The sequence below is a fragment of the Orcinus orca genome, chromosome X (genome assembly GCF_937001465.1).
Source record: "Orcinus orca chromosome X, mOrcOrc1.1, whole genome shotgun sequence".
NCBI lineage: Eukaryota > Metazoa > Chordata > Mammalia > Artiodactyla > Delphinidae > Orcinus > Orcinus orca.
Window position 1 is genome coordinate 44,740,793 of NC_064580.1, and position 22,405 is coordinate 44,763,197.

Consider the following 22,405-nt stretch of genomic DNA (forward strand, 5'->3'; position numbering starts at 1 on the left):
GCTTAAAAATGTATTTGATGAAGCTATGGCTGAAAATTTATTGAAACTGAAGAAGGAAACCAATATCCAGGTACAAGAAGCATAGAGTGTCCCAAAGAAGATGAACCCAAACAGATGCATACCAAGACATAATAATTAAAATGGCAAAAGTTTAAGATAAAGAATTCTAAAGGTAGCAAGAGAAAATCAAAGAGTCATATATAAGGGAATCCCCATAAGGCTATCAGCTGATATTTTGCAGAAAACTTGCAGGCCAGAAGGAAGGACATGATATACATATAAAGTTCTAAAAGGGAAAAACCTGCAAGCTAGGATGCTCTCCCAGCAAGATTATCATTTAGAATTGAAGGAGAGATAAAGAACTTCTCAGACAAGCAAAAACTAAAAGAATTGAGCAATACTAAACCTACCCTAAAAGAAATGTTAAAGGGTTTTCTCTAATTGAAAAGGCTATAACAAAAAGTAAATTTCTATGGGAAAGGAACAAATTCCACTAGTAAAGGCAAATATATAATAAAGGCTGAGGATCAACCAAGTAAGTAAGCTAGTACAAAGATTTAAAGAAAAAAATTAAAATCAAGTATAACTACAATAAACTGTGAAGGGATAAACATGGAGATGTAAAATATGACATTAAAAACACAAAATGTGGGGGAAGGGAGTAAAAAAAGTAAATATTTTAGAATGTGTTTGAAGTTAAATGAGTAACAGTTTTTAAAAAGTAGATACAGTTGTAGGTCAACATATAGGAACCCCTTGGTAACCACAAATTAAAAACCTACAATAGATATATAAAACTAGAGAGAAAGGAACAGAAGCAAACCAATAAAGAAAACCATCAAACTACAAAGGAAGAAACTAAAAGAAGAAGAAAAGAACAGAGAAGTACAAACACAACCAGAATACAACTAACAAAATGGCAATAAGTACATACCTATCAATAATCACTTTAAAGGTCATTGGACTAAATACTCCAATTGAAAGACATAGGGTGGCTGATTGGACGAAAAAAGAAGACCCATCTATATGCTGCTTACAAGAGACTCACTTCGAGTTAGACACACACACAGACTGAAAGTCAGAGGATGGAAAAAGATATTTCATGTAAATGGAAACAACAAGAAAACAGGGGTAGTAATATTCATATAGGACAAAATAATCTTTAAAACAAAGTCTATAACAAAAGATTAAGGGTATTATATAATGATAAAATGATCAATACAATAAGAGGATATAACACTCTTTATCATATACACACCTAATACAGGAATACCTAAATATATAAAGCAAATATTAACAAACATGAAGGGAGAAATTGACAATAATACAAAAATGGTAGGGGACTTTAACACTTCACTTTTTTTTTTTTTTTTTTGCAGTACGCGGGCCTCTCACTGTTGTGGCCTCTCCCGTTGTGGAGCACAGGCTCCGGACACGCAGGCTCAGCGGCCATGGCTCATGGGCCTAGCCGCTCTGCGGCATGTGGGATCTTCCCAGGCCGGGGCACGAACCTGTGTCCCCTGTATCGGCAGGTGGACTCTCAACAACTGCGCCACCAGGGAAGCCCAACACTTCACTTATTTTAATGGACAGATCATCCAGAGAGAAAATCCATAAGGAAATGGTGTCTTAAATGACACAATAGAACAGTTAGACTTATCTACAGGACATTCCATCCAAAAGCAGCAGAATACACATTCTTTTCAATTGCACATGGAATGTTCTCCAGGATAGATCACATGCTAGGCCATAAAACAAGTCTCAACAAATTTAAGAAGATAGAAATTATATCAAGCATTTTTTCTGACCACAATAGTATGAAACTAGAAATCAATTACAGGAAGTAAAATGGAAAAACACAAACAGGAGACTAAACAACATGCTACTAAATAAATCAATGGGACATAATTCAAAAAGAGTCATGTACCACAATGTTCATTGCAGCTCTATTTACAATAGCCAGGACATGGAAGCAACCTAAGTGTCCTTCATCAGATGAATGGATAAAGAAGATATGGCACATATATACAATGGAATATTACTCAGCCATAATAAGAAACGAAATTGAGTTATTTTTAGTGGGGTGGATGGACCTAGAGTCTGTCATACAGAGTGAAGTAAGTCAGAAAGAGAAAAACAAATACCGTATGCTAACACATATATATGAAATCTAAAAAAAATTTTTTAAAAGGTTCTGAAGAACCTAGAGGAGGACAGGAATAAAGACACAGACATAGAGAATGGACTTAAGCACACGGGGAGTGGGAAGGGAGGTGAGAGAGTGGCATGGACATATATACATTACCAAGTGTAAAATAGATAGCTAGTGGGAATCAGCCACATAGCACAGGGAGATCAGCTCAGTGCTTTGTGATCACCTAGAAGGGTGGGATAGGGAGTGTGGGAGGGATACACAAGAGGGAGGAGATATGGGGATATATGTATATGTATAGCTGATTCACTTTGTTATAAAGCAGAAACTAACACACCATTGTAAACAATTATACTCCAATAAAGATGTTAAAAAAAAAGATGAGACGATGATGAAATCAAAGAGGAAATCAGAAAATACCTCGATACAAATGAAAGTGGAGACACAACATTCCAAAATCTGTGGGATGCAGCAAAGCAGTTCTAAGAGGGAAGTTTACAGTGACACAGGCCTACCTCAAGAAATAAGAAAAATCTCAAACAACTTATATTACCAACTAAAAGAATTAGAAAAAGAGCAAACAAAGCTCAAAGTCATCAGAAGGCAGGAAATAATAAAGATCAGAGAGGAAATAAATAAAACAGAGACCAAAAAAAACAATAGAAAAGATCAATGAAACCAAAATCTGGTCCTTTGAAAAGATAAAATTGATAAACCTTTAGTGAGGCTCACCAAGAAGAAAAGAGAGAGGACCCAAATAAAATAAGAAGTTAAAGAGGAGACATAACAACCAATACCACAGAGATTCAAAAAATCATAAAAGAATACTATGAACAGTTATATGCCAACAAACTGAACAACCTAGAAGAAACAGACACATTTCTAGAAGCATACAATCTTTAAAGACTGAATCAGGAAGAAATAAACAATCTGAACAGACTGATCACTAATAGTGAAACTGAATTTATAATTTAAAAAACTCCCAGCTAACCAAAGTCTATGACTGGATGGCTTCACAGGGGAGTTCTACCAAACATACAAAGAAGAGTTAATACATATTCTTCTCAATCTATTCCAAAAATTGAAGAGGAAGGAACACACTGTAGTTAATCCATACTTTCCATAAATATTTTGAGTGACTGCATAAGTAGATGGCTGACTGAATTATATCCCCAACACCTAACACAGTTTTTGGTAAATAACTGCTAATTGAAATGTCCCCAATCCTGAATGATCTCATCCTTATCAAGCCCATGGACTATACAAAAGCTTCTCTCTGGGTTTAGCCTATTATTTCAATGTGTAATAAAGATGTTGGCCTGAATTATAGCTAGGCAGTTGTTACCTCAAATCGGGGTACATCCATTTCAACTTGTCCTCTTAGCAATGGGGTTTGTCTGGGAGTCTCACGGATCATCACACTCCATCTGAAATGAAGTTTAGACAGATATTTAGGGCTCTGTTTCATCACAGGTTGGCACCAATGCTTCACATGTCACGAAAGGGGTCAAAATATTTATGTGATGGGTAGGGATGAGTTGTAGGGGTTGCCCAAGTTATCTCAGGTCACCTGATCTCAAGGTATATCCCAAGAGAGACCTCTGCTTCATGACTTCTCAAGGCCAGTGTGATGGAAGGAATTCCACCACAGAGTTCTCAGAGAGCAGTGCTTCTCAAGCAGTGGTAACTACCAAGATCACCTGAGGTGCTTTTGTAAAATACACATACCAGGGCTCTACCCAAGACCTACTGAATAAGAATATTTGTGGTAGGGCCCAGCTTGGTACCTTGAAAAAGCTCCCCAGGTTATCCTTATGAGCAGCCATAAATCAAATACTATGCCCCCACATAGAAAGTCTTTCTTCTCAGAAGATTGGAGGAGAATACTGTCTCTTCTCTAGGGCACAGATAATCCAGGCCAGTTGTTTATGAGCCCTCTTTTTTTGAGTTTCTTTGAGTACCTGATGAAGCTATAGAATAGTTTCTATACTATCCTAGAATAGAACAGAAAGATGGAAACTTTCCCAAGGAAAAAATATGCTTACATGGATAAATAGCTATGCAATTTGAAGTAGGTTTATAGAACCCTTGAAATTTACCAATGGGTGCTCCTGCTCTAGGATCTTTTAAGTTTGAAGAGGGGCTTCAGTGATGTTTAAAGGATACACAGTAGACCCTGGCTTCTTAATAGGCAAAGTCCCCCAAATTTCCTTGCACCGAAGCCAGAAAGGCAATGAAGCTCTGTGAGGGAGTTTAGAACACTCCTGACTGAGATGATGTCACTGGGAGTAACTGGCAAGGGAATGGAAAAGCCACAATGACCTCATCTTTCAGCTACTCACCTGTCTAGAATCCTTACACTAGCTTGCTCCACTCTGTTGAGGATGTTCAGAGGTGATTTGTTTTTGTTCCAGAACGCACCCCAGCCGAGGACACGGGCCAGATCATTACCGGTTCCAAGAGGGATGACTGCCAGCTGACACTGCAAGAACAAAACCGGGCACCCTTTTCAGACAATCCTACCAAGATCCACCCATAAAAGAACCCAGAGGGTGCTTTTTGGGGAAAAAATATGGTCTCAAAACTAGTGGCAATAAGGGACCTATGATTTTAGGAAGTGTAATAGGAAGATGTTTGAAGTTGAGTGAAATTTTCCCTAAGGAGTTGGGTCCCACTCTTGGCAATACAGAACCTACTCAGTAAGGGGACACGTTGCTGGAATATGACAATATTTGTAGCCATGCTTTTAAAAGAGATATATAGCCACAAATTTCTATCTAGGCTGGGCCAAAGAGGTAAGGTGCCTTAAGGAGACAAAGCCACTGCAGTCAGAAGAGCAGGGGGCTGCTTAGGGAGAGGGGGGAGAGGTAGAGGAACATTTCTGCTACTCTAGAGACTTAGGGAAGAAACTCAGTGTCCTCAGGAGGGGTAGGGAATTGGGAGTTGAATGCTGCTTGATGCCACTTCTGTTTTTCTTGCTTTCCTCCCCTTCAAATCTTCATTTTGGGGCTTGGGAAATAGAGCACTGCTCATTTTTTTCTGCTAACTTCCTCTTTCTTCCTTCCTACTATTAGATAACCAGAAAATGGTATAGGTGAGCAGGCTTAGATTGGGAATCTACCAGTCAGGTTGACTGTGAAACCAGTAGGAAATGTTCTCCAGGATAGATCAAGTATTTTACAGACAAGGAGAGTAAAGACCAGGGACTTCTTGGGATAAGCAGCGCCACACTGCCAGTCTCTTTAGCAATGGCTAAATTAAGTCAGCTAGGGACTCACCCGTTCCTGTAATCCAAAGGCATCAATCAGAGATAAGACCCAGCTCACGCTGCCGTCTCCACCACAAACCACAATGCGAAAGCGAACAAAGTTCTTGAACATGCAGAGCCTGGAAGGAAGAGGGGAAAGGGGAGTTATTTCATGAGCTGATGAGTTTTACAACTCTTTCCTACAATGTGCCAGGAGCTAAGGACTGCTGCTTCTGCACCCTGCTATCAGGCTACATGTTTCCTTTCTCTTAACCCCTATCTCTCTGTGTACCTAAGATCATAGGGAATGCTCCCACAGGCAATCCTGGAGATCAGGCCTTGCCTCAACCTACACTCTTCTTTGCCCAACCTTGTTCTGGAAGTTACTAGCTGCCTAGCCTAATCTACTTGCTGAGGCCCAGGAAGAATATCTTGCACAGTTGCCAGTGGGTTCACAGAAACCAGGGCTGAACAGCCAGATGGTCTCTAAATAAAACAGGCCTGTAGTAGAGATGTATCTACTTGCCCCCAAGAAAAAGAGTGAGTGACAGGAATGGTGGAAAATAATATCCATTTGCCTCCTCCTCTGAAGTCAGGAGACATAGTTACCTTTTCCAACTGGAAAAGGTGAAGCAAATCTGAGAGCAGGACATAGGCTTGAAAGGATTTCTGGGAGAGGGCTAAAAGTCCTCCAGCCAGCCAACTCAAGATGCTGTGGAGTTGTGTTTGTGTCCTGACTTGAGAAAATAGACCTTTCCTGCCCAGGTACTGGAACTAATTCCAGGAAGCCTATCCTACTCTAGAATGTGTAGAGGGGGGAGTCCCTTCTGTACCCACAACTACATCCCTTACCCCATGCTTACCCGGCTTCAGGTCCACCCTTCGAAAGGTCAAACACTTGAGACGGGTTAAGGTATTGCTTGAATTTCCGGAGGAAGACGATCCCTTGGTGATCGCCACTTTTGGAGTTGATGAAGATGAGAAGGGGGCATGAACAGGCTGAAGACCAATCAAGATTCCAGAAATCTGGAGATACTACTAATTGGCCTAATAATGCATACAACAGAAAGAAAAGGGAAAAAAAGAAAAGGGCCATTTAGATGGAAGCAAGGCATGACTTAACATCAAATTTTGCAAAGACTTTTTAAAAAACAACTTTATTGAGGTATAATTGATATACAAAGAACTGCATACATTTAATGTGTACAATTTAATGAGTTCAGACATATGCAAACACCCATGATACCATCACCACAATCAAGATAATAGACATCCAACACCTCCCACAGCTTCCCTGTGCCTCTGAGACTGAGGGACAGAGGGGAAGTTAGATGCAAACCAAAGGGGCTTTTATTTAAGAAAACAACAATAGCTGGTCTTTGCCCAGCTGTTGCCAGGTAACCAACATTTGCTGAGCAACTACTATATGCCAATCATCATGCTACATACTGCTAGGGGTCTAGCTCTTGCCCTCAAGCTGGGGAGACAGATTCATACACAGCAGTGTATTGGAACACAAGGAATAAAAAAAATTGGTGCCACAACCAAAGATCAATAAAATGTCAAGGGAAAACTGAAGAAGGAGAAGGTTGAGAGCCCAGGAGGAGGATCAGCACACCCAACTTGTCCTCTCTCTGCCTGGGATAGCTCAGTTCTTACACTGAGAAGATACAAGGTCAGGAAAGATGGGAGAAAAGGCTGCCTTTCAGCCAGGAGCTAATGACAGAACATATCAATGTGGAGTGAAGCAGGGAGCTTTAATCGCTCCTCTAAAGTTCTGGCAGAGCAATCTAAGTTATCATACCAATTATCAGGGGAAACAAGACTATAGGGAAATTGTCTGGACAAGAGAGAGGCTTTTAATAATCCCCAACACTGAAGTTCCCCATAGAGAAGTGGAGTTATAGCAGTCTAAATTGCCATAGCCTGCCAGCTCATACTGGGTCATAGAGCCTGTTGGCAGGGAGACAGGCAGTGAGCAATGGCCTCATAGGAGATGCGAGACAAATTGTGAGCCTCCAAACCTCTGAGCTCGTGGCTTGCCAGGGATGCCCCAGCAAAAATAAATGCAAAGGGAAAAAAGCATGTGGCTTGCTCCTGAATGGTGTGTGCCACAGGGAGAGAGGCAAGTTGAAGTGTCCCATTTGTTGTAACCTGGGTAAAAGGGAGCCTGAAGAGGAAGACTGCTGACTTGAGCAGATTTCATGGCTGTTTTGCCTGGAAAAATCTAAAGCAAGCTTCCTCTATGGGCCAATTTCTACTCACTGGCCAGTGGAGCTTGAAGACCTCCTAAGCCAGCTAGCCTGTCATACACCAAAACTTCAGGGCTTGCCAGGGCTCATAGCTGCAAGGGGAGTCTGCTATGTCCCTTCAGTAGCATAGCTTGGAAGTAGTTACCCTCCCTGAACATGTTATCCCTTTTCAATATTTTATATTACAAAATATATGTTAACACAATGGTAGTTAAGACATTCATTCATTCATTCAACATATATGTATTGAGGGCATTCTTTGTGCCTGTCCTTGTTATGTTCCGATATACAGTGATAGACAAGATATAAATGATCTTTGCTCTTGTGGAATTTATATTCTAATGGAACGATGCAGACCATAAATAAATACACAAATAAATATAGAAAATAATGCGATATGAAGAAAAATAAAGCAGGAAAAGGGGAATGGAGACTGATGGGGGTGTTGTTTTAGACAGGTGGCCAGGGATGGCTTCTCTGGTGAGATGACATTTGAATGAAATGAGGTAGTGAGCAATGCAGGTATCTGGGGGAAGAGTTTTTTGGGGGTCAAGAGGAAGAATAAGAACCCGCCCAGAGAAGGGAGACTGCCTGGGATGTTTGTGGACAGTGAAGAGAATAGCATGGCTGCTGTGGAGTAAGTGAGGGAGAGAGGTTACAGGGCCCACATAAAATGACAACAAAATGTTAGACAAATCCTGTGAACAAGGTGACAAAAATGGTATTCTGGGCTGGAATATAGTGATATTAGGCAGATTCATAACCAGGTAAATGATCATGTCCACAAGGTTGCTTTTGAATAGGCTGATGTTAATTGTAAGGGAATGTCCAGTACTATTCAACAATGTTAACCAATTTAAATAAAAACATGGAAGGCTAGCTTGTCAACTTTGAAGTACCTAAAGCAGGAGGGAGAGCCACTGGATGACAGAATCAAGATTGAAAAATGACCTTAACAGGCAGTAGGGTCAAAGTAAACAAGCTGAAAAGGGGATAAATGTGAAGCTTGGCCTTTAGGCATAAGGACATAAGTTGCAGCAGAACAAGACAATAGGAACTTGGCTTGGCAGCATCAAGCGTGAAAAGGGCTTAGGGGATTTACTTGACTTTAAGCTCCAGATGAGTCAACAGTCTGAAAGAGCTTAAAAAAAAAAAAAAGGATCGTGCTTCTTTGAGCTAAGTTAATACAATCACAGTGCCCAAAACCAAGGAGCCAAGAGTCCCTCTCAAATTTGTTCAGTTCATACCACAGAAAGATGCTAAATTAGCATAAGGTTGGCTTCCTGTTCCCCTTCCTGTATTTTAAGATCCTCTTTTAAGATACTAACTCATTTAACACGCATAACGCACTTGAGTATAACTTTTATTCCCTATTGGCAGAAAACAAATGATACATGAGGCACAGAGAGGTTAAGTAACTTGCCCAAGGTCACACAGTTAGTAAATGATGGAGTATGCTCCCGGGAATAGTAGTATCAGCATCATTTCTTGTAAGAAATGGAAATTCTTGTGCCCTACCCAGATCTACTGAATCAAAAGCTCTGGGGCAGGGGCATAGGGCCTAGAAATCTGTGTTTTAAAAAGCCTTCTGGATGATTCTGAGACATTCTTGTATTTGACAAATACTGCATTATACTGTTTTGCCCCCATATAAATCAGGGATCCTGTCTTAGTCATATCTTATTCTCTACATTGTTATCACTGAGCCTTACATATACGCAGTATTCAGTAAATGTATTAATGAATTCATGTAACAAATCTTGACTGTGAATATACCATGTATCGGGTTTGAGTTAAGTGCTAGTGATAAAAGAGCTCACAGTCTGGAGTGGGAGACATACATGTGATGAACTATAATATAGTGTGTTAAGTGCTCTGAGATATGTGTTCTGGGTTTACAGCAAAGGAAGTAATTTATTTGTCTGGAGAAATGGGGAGGGGCAATTACAGAAGTCTTTAAACAGGAGACAATGTTTGATGTTGCTCTCACCCTCTAGGATGAGAGAAGAAATTTACCAAGGAGATAGGGTAGGAAAAAGGGAAATTAGAAGACATCAGAAATTAGAGTTTGTTGACTGAATAAATAATGAATGAATGCTAATCAGCAATGGCATGTGCTTCCTCAGAAAGTCATCAAATGGATACCGCCACCTTGGATGCTGGAGAAGGGATTCCCTAGCCTGGCCAGAGGGTGGACCAGATCATCTTTAATGACCTCATCATCTCTAAGATGGGTGGGACTTCCCAACAGGGAATATTAAAGAGTGTATTTGCCTAGGCCAAGAAGCCAGAAGGAGTCAAGAAGATATGGAGGTTTCAAAAGATACTCCTAAGAAACCACAGGCCAAGTAACACATGATAGAAAGAAGGGCTCTCAAGAGTGACATTCAATTGGATCAAGATTGCAGGTGACTAGGATGAAAGGCTAAAAGCTAACTCATGGGGCATTGTATGAGACATTACACAAAAAGAATGGCTTAGCACAGGTGCTTCTAAGTAATAATATGTCATCGGTGGAAAGCAAAAGAAAGTAGTAATGCTATCAGCTGACCATCTATAACAAGAATAAGAAATGATATAAGATGGGAAAAAACAAACTAAAAAACCCAACTTCCACAAGAACACAGAACATGTTGGGCCAATTACAAAGGAGAGGTGGCAGCCCCTTAACACCTATTTGGGGGTGATTTATAAGATGCTGAGGCGGCCATCCTTCAGTCTGCCCAAAGACATCTTCCCCAGGTCCCTGTGGGGTTGAGCAAAGTCTCAGATTCAAGACTTCATTGACTTTCATTAGCAGCCTGAGTAGACTTGGCTGACTAGTTTGATACTTTTCCATCTTGCCCCTAGGCCCTTCTTTCTCCTAGCCAGTCAAGTGTCTCTTATATACCAAGTCATCAATCTCATCATCTCTCTAGTCAGCTATCTGGTAAGTGACTCTATGTGGATAAATATTTGAGTAGTTCTGAGAATAATATATGCATGCATCCCTGAGTGAGGGATGTGTGTCTGTTCATGTCATTACGGGGACATATGAGTATGCTTGCCTGCAGAAAACTGTGTGAGTGGCTCATTCCATGTATCAATGTCTGTCTGTATCTGTGTTGGGGTTGGGAAATGAACTGGAAGAGACTAGAGTGGCTCAGAGTGTATGTACACGTATGTGCACACACGTACACATGTGCTGTGTCTAGTTCTAAAACTGTTGTAATCGTTACAGGAATCCTTGCCCCCTAGCTAATGCTGGCTTTTCCTTGGCAATGAAGTAGGCAGCAAGCAAAAAAAATTATTTCATGGATTATCTACTGTCTCGAAATCATGTAAAAGCTGAAATCAATTCTGATCATTTGGAAACAATTTTGACAGAGGCTACAAAGAACATGCCCACATACATATACACCATAAGCAATATTCACCATCCCAAAAGTCTAAAGGAAAACATGAGCTGTCTATACACATATGCACACTCGTACTCCCAGAAATGTTTGATTGGTTGACCAGATTAATTTAATTGCAGTCTTTTTCTCTAGGCTTTACATCTTCCCTCCCTCCCCAATGTATTCCCCAATGTATTAAAGTTTAGCTACTCACCATCACCCTTGGGGTCGCTGAGGGCAGTGGGAGGAATGACTGATGATCGATGACTTCCAAACCAGCATTCCTTGGAAAACCGTCTCCTGCAGTCATCATGCACCTGGAACAACAGGAGAAGAAAGAAAAAACTTGAGTGGGGTGAGAAAAGGATAAGATAGATCAGCATTTTGTCCCAATTCCAAAATTTAAGTGCTCAGTATTCAAAACTCCCTTTCTGAGATTTGGTGCCATACACATACCCCTGACTCAATCTCTCTTTCCACTCTGAGCCTGCACCATCCCTGAGTGTGACCTCTGAACTCTGTTCCTTTCAAAGGTGGTTTTCAGAAGATACATATCACAGGCACTGCACAGATGCCAGTCCTAGGGCACAATTTTAGTGGCCTACACAATGGGTAGTTTACTTGCAGTATAAGAGTGCAAATCCTGATAACATGTTGTTATGCTTCATTCCTTACAACAACTGTGTGCTGTAGGGAAGACATATTAAGTTTGTTTTAGAAATGAAGAAACCAAAGCTCAGAGAGGTAAAGGATCTTGCTCAAGGTCAAACAACTGGGAAGTGAAAAGGTGGAGACTCTGCTGCCTTCCCCACTAATGGCATATTTCCCAGATTTCTGATATCTTCAAGCATCACTTCCTGGAAAGCTACACAGTTCCTAGAAGACATGAATCTGGCCTAATTATGCAAAACAATTAAAAGAGATCCAGAGGACAATCAGAGTCATCTTCTTTTTTATTACAATATAACTGAGATAAGCATTACACTAATTTCAGGTGTACGGCATAATGATTTGATATTTGTATAAACTGTGAAATGGTCACCATAATAAGTCTAGTTAACATCCATCACTATACATAGTTACATATTTTTTCCTTGTGATGAGAACTTTTAAGATTTACTCTCTTTTTAAAAAAATTTTAAATTTTATATTAGAGTATAATTGATTAACAATGTTGTGTTAATTTCAGGTATACAGCAAAGTGATTCAGTTATACATATACATGTATCTATTCTTTTTCACATTCTTTTCCCATTTGGGTTATTACAGAATATTTAGCAGAGTTCCCTGTGCTATACTGTAGGTCCTTGTTGGCTATAAGATTTACTTTCTTAAGGAACCCTAACATCATACTAAAGGAATCCATCAAAACACAAGGAAAGAAACCGGGAGGAGTAGACAAGAACAGAGAAGAACTACAAAAACAACCAGCAAACAATGAACAAAATAGCTATAAGTAAATACCTATCAATAATCACTTTAAATTTAAATGAACTAATGCTCCAATCAGAAGATGTAGAGTGGCTGAATGGATACAAAAACAAGGCCGATATATATGCTGCCTGTAAGAAACTCACTTCAGATCTAAAGACACACACAGACTGAAAGTTATAGGATAGAAAAGGGTATTCAATGCAAATGGAAATTAAAAGAAAGCCATGGTAGCAGTACTTATATCAGACAAAATAGACTTTAAAGCAAAGACTGTAACAAAACAAGGAGGGACATTAAGTTATGATAAAGGGGTCAATCTAACAAGACGATACAACATTTGTAAACATTTATGCACTCAACAGAAGAGCACCTAAATATATAAAGCAAATATTAACAGAAATAACTGAAGAACTAGACAGAAATACAATAATAGTAGGGAACTATAATACCCCAGTTACACCAATGGATATGTCATCTGACAGAAAATCAATGAAGAAACACTGGCCTTAACACATTAGATGAGATTACCTTAATATATACACCTATAGAACATTCCATCAAAAAGCAGCAGAACACACATTCTTTTCAAGTACACATGGAACATTCTCCAGATACATCACATGTTAGGCCACAAAACAAGTCACATTAAATATAAAAAGATTAAAATCATATTAATCATCTTTTCAGAAAACAACACTATGAAACTAGAAATCAACTACAATAAGAGAACTGGAAAAAACACAAACACATGGAGACTAAACAGCATGATGCTAAACAACCAATGGTCAGTGAAGAAATCAAAGAAGAAATAAAAATATACCTTGAGACAAATGAAAATGGAAACATAACTGTCCAAAATCTATGGGACATAAGGTTAACAGCTGATCTTTCAGCAGAAACTCTGCAAGCCAGAAGGGACTGGCAGGACATATTTAAAGTGATGAAGGAGAAAAACCTACAACCAAGATTACTCTACCCAGCAAGGATCTCATTCAGATTTGATGGAGAAATTAAAACCTGTAGAGACAAGCAAAAGCTGCGACAGTTCAGCACCACCAAACCAGCTTTACAACAAATGCTAAAGGAACTTCTCTAGGCAAGAAACACAAGAGAAGGAAAAGACCTACAATAACAAACCCAAAACAATTAAGAATATGGGAAAAGGAACATACATATTGATAATTACCTTAAATGTAAATGGATAAAATGCTCCCACCAAAAGACACAAACTCACTGAATGGATACAAAAACAAGACATGTATATATGCTGTCTACAAGAGACCCACTTCAGACCTAGAGACACATACAGACTGAAAGTAAGGGGATGGAAAAAGATATTCCATGCAAATGGAAATCAAAAGAAAGCTGGAGTAGCACTTCTCATATCAGACAAAACAGACATTAAAATAAAGACTATTACAAGAGACAAAGAAGGACACTACATAATGATCAAGGGATCGATCCAAGAAGAAGATATAACAATTGTAAATATTTATGCACCCAACGTAGGAGCAACTCAATACATAAGGCAAATACTAACAGCCATAAAAGGGGAAATCGACAGTAACACAATCATAGTAGGGGACTTTAACATCTCACTTTCACCAATGGACAGATCATCCAAAATGAAAATAAATAAGGAAACACAAGCTTTAAATGATACATTAAACAAGATGGACTTAATTGATATTTATAGGACATTCCATCCAGAAACAACAGAATACACATTCTTCTCAAGTGCTCATGGAACATTCTCCAGGATAGATCATATCTTGGGTCACAAATCAAGTCTTGGTAAATTTAAGAAAATTGAAATCATATCAAGTATCTTTTTGGACCACAATGCTACGAGACTATATATCAATTACAGGAAAAGATCTGTAAGAAATACAAACACATGGAGGTTAAACAATACACTACTTAATAACCAAGTGATCACTGAAGAAATCAAAGAGGAAATCAAAAAATACCTAGAAACAAATGACAATGGAGGCACGACAACCCAAAACCTATGAGATGCAGCAAAAGCAGTTCTAAGAGGGAAATTTATAGCAATACAATCCTAGCTTAAGAAACAGGAAACATCTCAAATAAACAACCTAACCTTGCAACTAAAGCAATGAGAGAAAGAAGAATAAAAAAACCACAAATTTAGCAGAAGCAAAATCTATGGGACAAAGCAAAAGTAGTCCTAAGAGGGAAGCTCATACTGATACAGCCCTACCTCAAGAGACAAAAATCTCAAATAAAGAATCTAAATATACATTTAAAGGAACTACAAAAAGAAGAATAAGCAAAGACCAAAGTTAGAAGAAGGAAAAAAATAATAGATCATAGAGGAAATAAATGAAATAGAGACAAAAATACAAGAGATCAATAAACGTAACAGTTGGCCTTTTGAAAAGATGAACAAAATCAAGGAACTTATTTAGCCAGCCTCATCAAGAAAAAAAGAGATTACCTAAATAAGTAGAATCAGAAATTAAAGAGGAAAAATTACAACTTGACACCACAGAAATATGAAGGATCATAAGAGACTACTATGAACAATTATATGTCAACAAATTAAACAACCTAGAAGAAATGGAAAAATGTCTAGATCATATAATCTTCCAACACTGAATCATGAAGAAATAGAAAATCTGAATAGACAGATTATTAGTAATGAAATTGAATCAGTAAGCAAAAAACTCCCCCAAAACAAAAGTCAAGGTCCAGATGGCTTCACAGGTGAATTCTACCAAATATTTAAAAATACTTAATATCTATCACTTTCAAATTATTGCAAAAAATGAAGACAAAGGAATACTTCCAAACTCATTCTACAAGGCCACCATTAACGTGATACCAAAACCAGACAAAAACACTGCAAGAAAGAAAATTACAGGCCAATATCTTTGCTAAATATAGATACAAAAATCCTCAACAAAATATTAGCAAATCAAACTTAACAATACATTAAAAGACTTATACACCATGATCAAGTGGGATTCATTCCAGAGATGTGAGGATGGCTTAACACCCATAAATCAATAAATGTGATATGCCAAACTAACAAAAGGAAGGATAAAAATCACATGATCATCTCAAAAGATTCAGAAAAGCATTTGATAAAATTCAATATCAGTTTATGATAAAAAATTCTTAACAAAGTGGGTATAGAGGGAACATACTTCAACATAATAAAAGGCCATATATGACAAACTCACAGTTAACATTATATTCAATGTGAAAAGCGGAAAGCTTTTTTTTTTAAGATTAGGAATGAGACAAGGATGCTCACTCTTGCCACTTTCATTCAACATAGTATTGGAAGTTCTAGCCACAGAAATGAGGCAAGAAAAAGAAATAAAAGGCATCAAAACCAGAAAGTCAGAAGTAAAACAATCAGTACTTTCAGATGACAGAATACTATATACAGAAAACACCAAACACTCCACCAAAAATCTATTAAAGCTAATGAATGAATTCAGAAACTTGCAGATACAAAATTAATATACAGGACTTCCCTGGTGGCTCAGTGGTTAAGAATCCGCCTGCCAATGCAGGGGACATGGGTTCGAGCTCTGGTCCAAGAAGATCCCACATGCCATAGAGAAACTAAGCCTGTGCACCACAACTACTGAGCCTGAACTCTAGAGCCCATGAGCCACAACTACTGAGCCCTCATGCCACAACTACTGAAGCCTGCATACCTAGAGCCCATACTCCACAACAATAGAAGCCACTGCAATGAGAAGCCTGCGCACCTCAATGAAGAATAGCCCCCACTCACTGCAACTAGAGAAAGCCTGGGTGCAGCAATGAAGACCCAATGCAGCCCCAAATAAATGAATAAATAAATTTATTAAAAAAATTAATATACAGAAACCTGTTGCATTTCTATACAATAATGATGAACCAACAGAAAGAGAAATGAAGGAAACAATCCCATTTATAATTGCATCCAAAATAATAAAATACTTAGGAATAAATTTAACCAAGGAGTTAAAAGACCTGTAGCCTCAAAACAATAAGACAATGATTAAAGAAATTGAAGATAACACACCAAAAATTGGAAAATATGCCACACTCATGGATTGGATGATTCAATATCATTAAAATGTCCATACTACCAAAAGAAATCAACAGATTCAATGCAATCCCTATCAAAATACCAGTGGCACTTTTCACAAAACTAGAAAAAATAAATATAAATTTTAATGAAAACACAAAAGGCTCCAAATAGCCAAAGCAATCTTGAGAGAGAAGAACAAAACTACAGGTGTCACACTCCCATACTTGAGAGTATACCACATAGCTATAGAATTCAAAAGAGTATGGTACTGGCACAAAAACAAGATGCATAGATTAATGGAACAGAACAGAGAGTCCAGAAATAAGTCCATACTCATACAATCAATTAATCTATAATAAAGAAAGACTATACAATGGAGGAAGGACAGTCTCTTCAGTAAATGGTGCTGGGAAAACTGGACAGCTACATGTAAAAAAAAGAAATTACAACATTCCTTAACACCATACACAAAAATAAACTCAAAAGACCTAAAGACCTAAATGTAAGACTGGACACTATAAAAGTTTTAGAGGATCAATGGTGAAAAACAGAAACCATTTCCACTTAGATCAGGAAAAAGATAAGGTTGTGCACTCTCACCATTATTGTTCAACATAGTTTTGGAAGTTTTAGCCACAGCAATCAGAAAAGAAAAAGAAATAAAAGGAATCCAAATCGGAAAAGAAGAAGTAAAACTGTCACTGTGTGCAGATGACATGATACTATACATAGAGAATCCTAAAGATGCTACCAGAAAACTACTAGAGCTAATCAATGAATTTGGTAAAGTAGCAGGATACAAAATTAATGCACAGAAATCTCTTGCATTCCTATACACTAATGATGAAAAATCTGAAAGAGAATTTGTGGAAACACTCCTATTTACCATTGCAATGAAAAGAATAAAATACCTACGAATAAACCTGCCTAAGGAGACAAAATACCTTATAGAAAACTATAAGACACTGATGAAAGAAATTAAAGATGAAAAAACCAGATGGAGAGATATACCATGTTCTTGGATTGGAAGAATCAACATTGTGAAAATGGCTATATTCCCCAAAGCAATCTACAGATTAAATGCAATACCTATCAAACTACCAATGGCATTTTTTCACAGAATTAGAACAAAAAATTTCACAATTTGTATGGAAACACAAAAGACTCTGAATACCCAAAGCAATCTTGAGAAAGAAAAATGGAGTTGGAGGAATCAGGCTCCCTGACTTCAGATTATACTACAAAGCTACAGTAATCAAGACAGTACGATACTGGCGCAAAAACAGAAATATAGATTAGTGGAACAGGATAGAAAGCCTAGAGATAAACCCATACACATATGGTCACCTTATCTTTGATAAAGGAGGCAGGAATGTACAGTGGAGAAAGGACAGACTCTTCAATAAGTGGTGCTGGGAAAACTGGACAGCTACATGTAAAACAATGAAATTAGAACACTCCTTAACACCAAACACAAAAATAAACTCAAAATGGATTAAAGACCTAAATGTAAGGCCAGAAACTATAAAACTCTTAGAGGAAAACATTGGCAGAACACTCTATGACATACATCATAGCAAGATCCTTTTTGACCCACCTCCTAGAGAAATGGAAATAAAAATAAACAAATGGGACGTAATGAAACTTCAAAGCTTTTGCACAGCAAAAGCAACCATAAACAAGATGAAAAGACAACCCTCAGAATGGGAGAAAATATTTGCAATCGAAGAAACTGACAAAGGGTTAATTTCCAAAGTTTACAAGCATCTCATGCAGCTTAATATCAAAAAAACAAACAACCCAATCCAAAAACGGGCAGAAGACCTAAATAGACATTTCTCCAAAGAAGATATACAGATTGCCAACAAACACATGAAAGAATGCTCAACATCAGTAATCATTAGAGAAATGCAAATCAAAACTATAATGAGGTATCACCTCACACCAGTCAGAATTGTCATCATCAAAATATCTACAAACAATAAATGCTAGAGAGGGTGTGGAGAAAAGGGAACCCTCTTGCACTGTTGGTGGGAATGTAAATTGATACAGCTACTCTGGAGAACAGTATGGAGGTTCCTTAGAAAACTACAAATAGAACTACCATACGACCCAGCAATCCCACTACTGGGCATATACCCTGAGAAACCCATAATTCAAAAAGAGTCATGTACCACAATATTCATTGCAGCACCATTTACAACAGCCAGGACATGGAAGCAAGCTAAGTGTCCACTGACAGATGAATGGATAAAGAATATGTGGCACATATATACAATGGAATATTATTCAGCCATAAAAAGAAACAAAATTGAGTTATTTTTAGTGAGGTGGATGGACCTAGAATCTATCATACAGAGTGAAGTAAATCAGAAACAGAAAAACAAAGACTGTATGTTAACACCTATATATGGAATCAGGAAAAAAAAAAAGGTTCTGAAGAACCTAGGGGCAGGACAGGAATAAAGATGCAGACATAGAGAATGGACTTGATTACAAGGGGATGGGGGAGGGTAAGCTGGGATGAAGTGAGGGAGTGGTATTGACATATATACACTACCAAACGTAAAACAGATAGCTAGTGGGAAGCAGCCACATAGCACAGCGAGATCAGCTCGGTGCTTTGCAACCACCTAGAGGGGTGGGATAGGGAGGGTGGGAGCGAGACTCAAGAGGGAGGGGTTATGAGGATATATGTATACATATAGCTGATTCACTTTGTTATACAGCAGAAACTAATACAACATTGTAAAGCAATTATACTCCAATAAAGATGTTAAAAAAATAAAAATACAACTAAAAAACAACCAAAACTCTTAGAGGAAATCATAGGCAGAACACTCTTTGACATAAATTGCAGCAATATCTTTTTCTAGCTGTCTCCCAAATTAATGGAAATAAAATCAAAAATAAAGGAATGGGACCTAATTAAACTCTAAAGCTTTTGCACAGCAAAAGAAACCATAGACAAAATGAAATGAAAACCCACAGAATGGGAGAAAATACTTGCAAACAATGCAACTGACAAGGGATTACGCTCCAAAATTTACAAACAGCTCATGAGGCTCAATATCAAAAAAACAGGGCTTCCCTAGTGGCACAGTGGTTGAGAATCTGCCTGCCAATGCAGGGGACATAGGTTCATGCCCCAGTCCGTGAAGATCCCACATGCCACGGAGCAGCTGGGCCCGTGCACCATGGCCGCTGAGCCTGCACGTCCGGAGCCTGTGCTCCGCAAGGGGAGAGGCCACAACAGTGAGAGGCCCGCATACAGCAAAACAAAACAAAACAAACAAACAAACAAAAGAAACAAACAACCCAATTGAAAAATGGGCAGAAAACCTAAATAGACATTTCCCCAAAGAAGACATACAGGTGGCCAGGAGGCACATGAAAAGATGCTCAACATTGATAATTATTAGGGAAATATAAATCAAAACTACAATGAGATATCACTTCACACCAGTCAGATTGGGCATCATTAAAATATCTATAAACAATAAATGCTGGAGAGGGTGTGGAGAAACAGGAACCCTCTTATACTTTTTGTCGGAATGTAAATTGGTACAGCCACTACAGAGAACAGTATGGAGGTTTTTTAGAAAACTAAAAATAAAGCTGCCCTATGACCCAGCAATTGCACTCCTGGGCATATACCCAGAGAAAACCATAATTCAAAAAGATACATGCACCCCAATGTTCATTGCAGCACTGTTTACAATAGCCAAGACATGGAAGCGACCTAAATGTATATTGATTTTGAATCCTACAACTTTACAGAATTTTTTTTAATGCTAACAGTTTTTTGGTGGAGTCTTTATGGTTTTCTCTATATAATATTGTGTCATCAACAGTCGGGATTGGTCAAGATGGCAGAGAAGGAACACCCTGAGCTTGCCTCCTTGAACAGGCACACTAGAAATTAGAACTACTTACAGAGCAATTATTGATGAGAAAGACCAGAAGATTAGCATGAAAGTGTTACAATTAAAGAGATAAAGAAGGAACCACAATGAAATGGTTAGGGGAGTGGAGACGCAGTACAGTAGAGAGCCATATCCTTGTGTGGGTGACCCACAAGTGGGAGGATAATTATAATTGTAGAGGTTCTCCCCATAGAGCAAAGGGCCTCAGCCCCTCATTGGGCTCCCAAACCCAGGGTTCCTGCAGCAGGAAGACAAGCCCCCAGACAGTTTGGCTTTGAAGGCCAGCAGCAGAGCCAGAGGAATGTGGGGAAAGAGATTCCACTCTTAAAGGGTGCACATAAAATCTCACATGCTCTGGGAACGAAGTCAGAAGTGGTAGTTTGAAAGCATCCTGGGTCAGACCCACCTGCTGATCTTAGAGAGCCTCCCAGAGAGGGTCAACTGGAACTCACGCTGGGGACATAGACACTGGCAGCACCCATTATTGGGAGTGCGTTACACCACATGGACACTGGTGCTGGCAAGGGCCATTTTGGCATCTTCATTCCAGCTTATTTGCACAGAGACGTAGCCCCAACTGTCAGCCTCTTGGCACCAGTACTGAGATGCTTCAGAAGAAGTAGCTAGTCAGGCATGGACACTGCCCCACCCAAAAGCAGGGGGGCTGCATTAAGACCTCCTGAGCCCACAGCCACCCTGTGATCCAACCCTTACATCAGAGGGCCCAGGACCCGGCCCCACACACCAGTGCACTGGACCTAGCCACTGGACTCCATAGGGGCCCTCACAGCTAGCCATAGGGACCCAGTCTCACCACCAATGGACCAGCACCAACTCCAGGAAAATCAGGGCCCTGCATCCAGAGACCCCAGAACTGGTCCTTCAAATCAGTGGTCCAGCACTAGCACTGGGAGCAGCCTCACCAACGAGTGGGCACACACCAGCCCCAGGGCACCCTGGGCCCCAACTCTGCCCAACAAGGAGGTCAACACACCAACTCCAGGACCCTCAAGGCCCTGCAGCCAGAGACCCTGGGACATGGATATACCAAACAGTGAACTGGCACTAGCCCCAGAACCCCTTGAGCCTCAGCCCTGCCCACCAGCAGACCAACACCAGCTCTGAGACACCTTGGACCCCTCAGACAATTACCCTGGGATACAGCCACACTCAGCACACTGACACCAGCTTTGGAACACCCCAGATGCTGCAGTCAGCTGTGTCAGGAAGCAGCCCTGCCTACTAGCAAGCCAACACTAGACCAAGGACCACTGGTCCTGCAACCTACCACCACAGAACCCAGCTTTGCTGACCAGTAAGCCAGCACTAGCCCTGCCCCCCCCAAAACGGTTTGATAGCCAGCTGCTTCATGACCTGGTCCCACCCACCTGCAACTGGCAGTCTGCACACAAGGTGAGGCCTGGCAACCAACCAGACCGGGTGCCAACCAGCCTACCAGACCACCCACAGCAGTCAGCACACCACAACAGAAAGACCCATGAAGCCCACATAGGGGACAACCCTAGAGCATATAGTTCTGGTGACCAGAGCAGAGTGCACTGCTGGGACACATAAGATGTCTCCTACAAAAGGCCAGTTCTCCAAGGTCGGGAAATATAACCAACCTACGAATACATAGAAATAAAAACAGCAAATTAGGCAAAATAAGGTGACAGAGGAACATATTCAAAATGAAGGAACAAGATAAAATCCAGGAAAAAGAACTAAATGAAGTGGAAGTAAGCAACATACACAATAAAGAGTTCAAGGTAATGACATAAAGATGTTCAATGAACTCAGGAAAAGATTGGATGAACAGAGTGAAAAGTTAGAAGTATTCAACAAAGAGTTACACAACAAAGAGAAGAACCAAACAGAGATGAAGAAGAAAACAATAACTGAAATAAAAAATACACTAGAAGGAATCAGCAGTAGCTTAAGTGAGATACAGAGGAACATA

General features: G+C 39.4%; 1 protein-coding gene across 1 annotated transcript in view; it reads right to left on the reverse strand.

The window, feature by feature from the left end:
• Positions 1-22,405, reverse strand: part of DGKK (diacylglycerol kinase kappa) — a 160,832-nt gene that overhangs the window by 32,971 nt on the left and 105,456 nt on the right. Inside the window, exons 10-14 of the mRNA XM_012537468.3 lie at positions 11,243-11,345; positions 6,263-6,446; positions 5,431-5,539; positions 4,495-4,634; positions 3,498-3,579 (exon numbers count right to left, since the gene is read on the reverse strand). Coding sequence (XP_012392922.1) covers positions 3,498-3,579; positions 4,495-4,634; positions 5,431-5,539; positions 6,263-6,446; positions 11,243-11,345 — 618 coding nt within the window. The remainder of the gene's footprint in view (positions 1-3,497; positions 3,580-4,494; positions 4,635-5,430; positions 5,540-6,262; positions 6,447-11,242; positions 11,346-22,405) is intronic.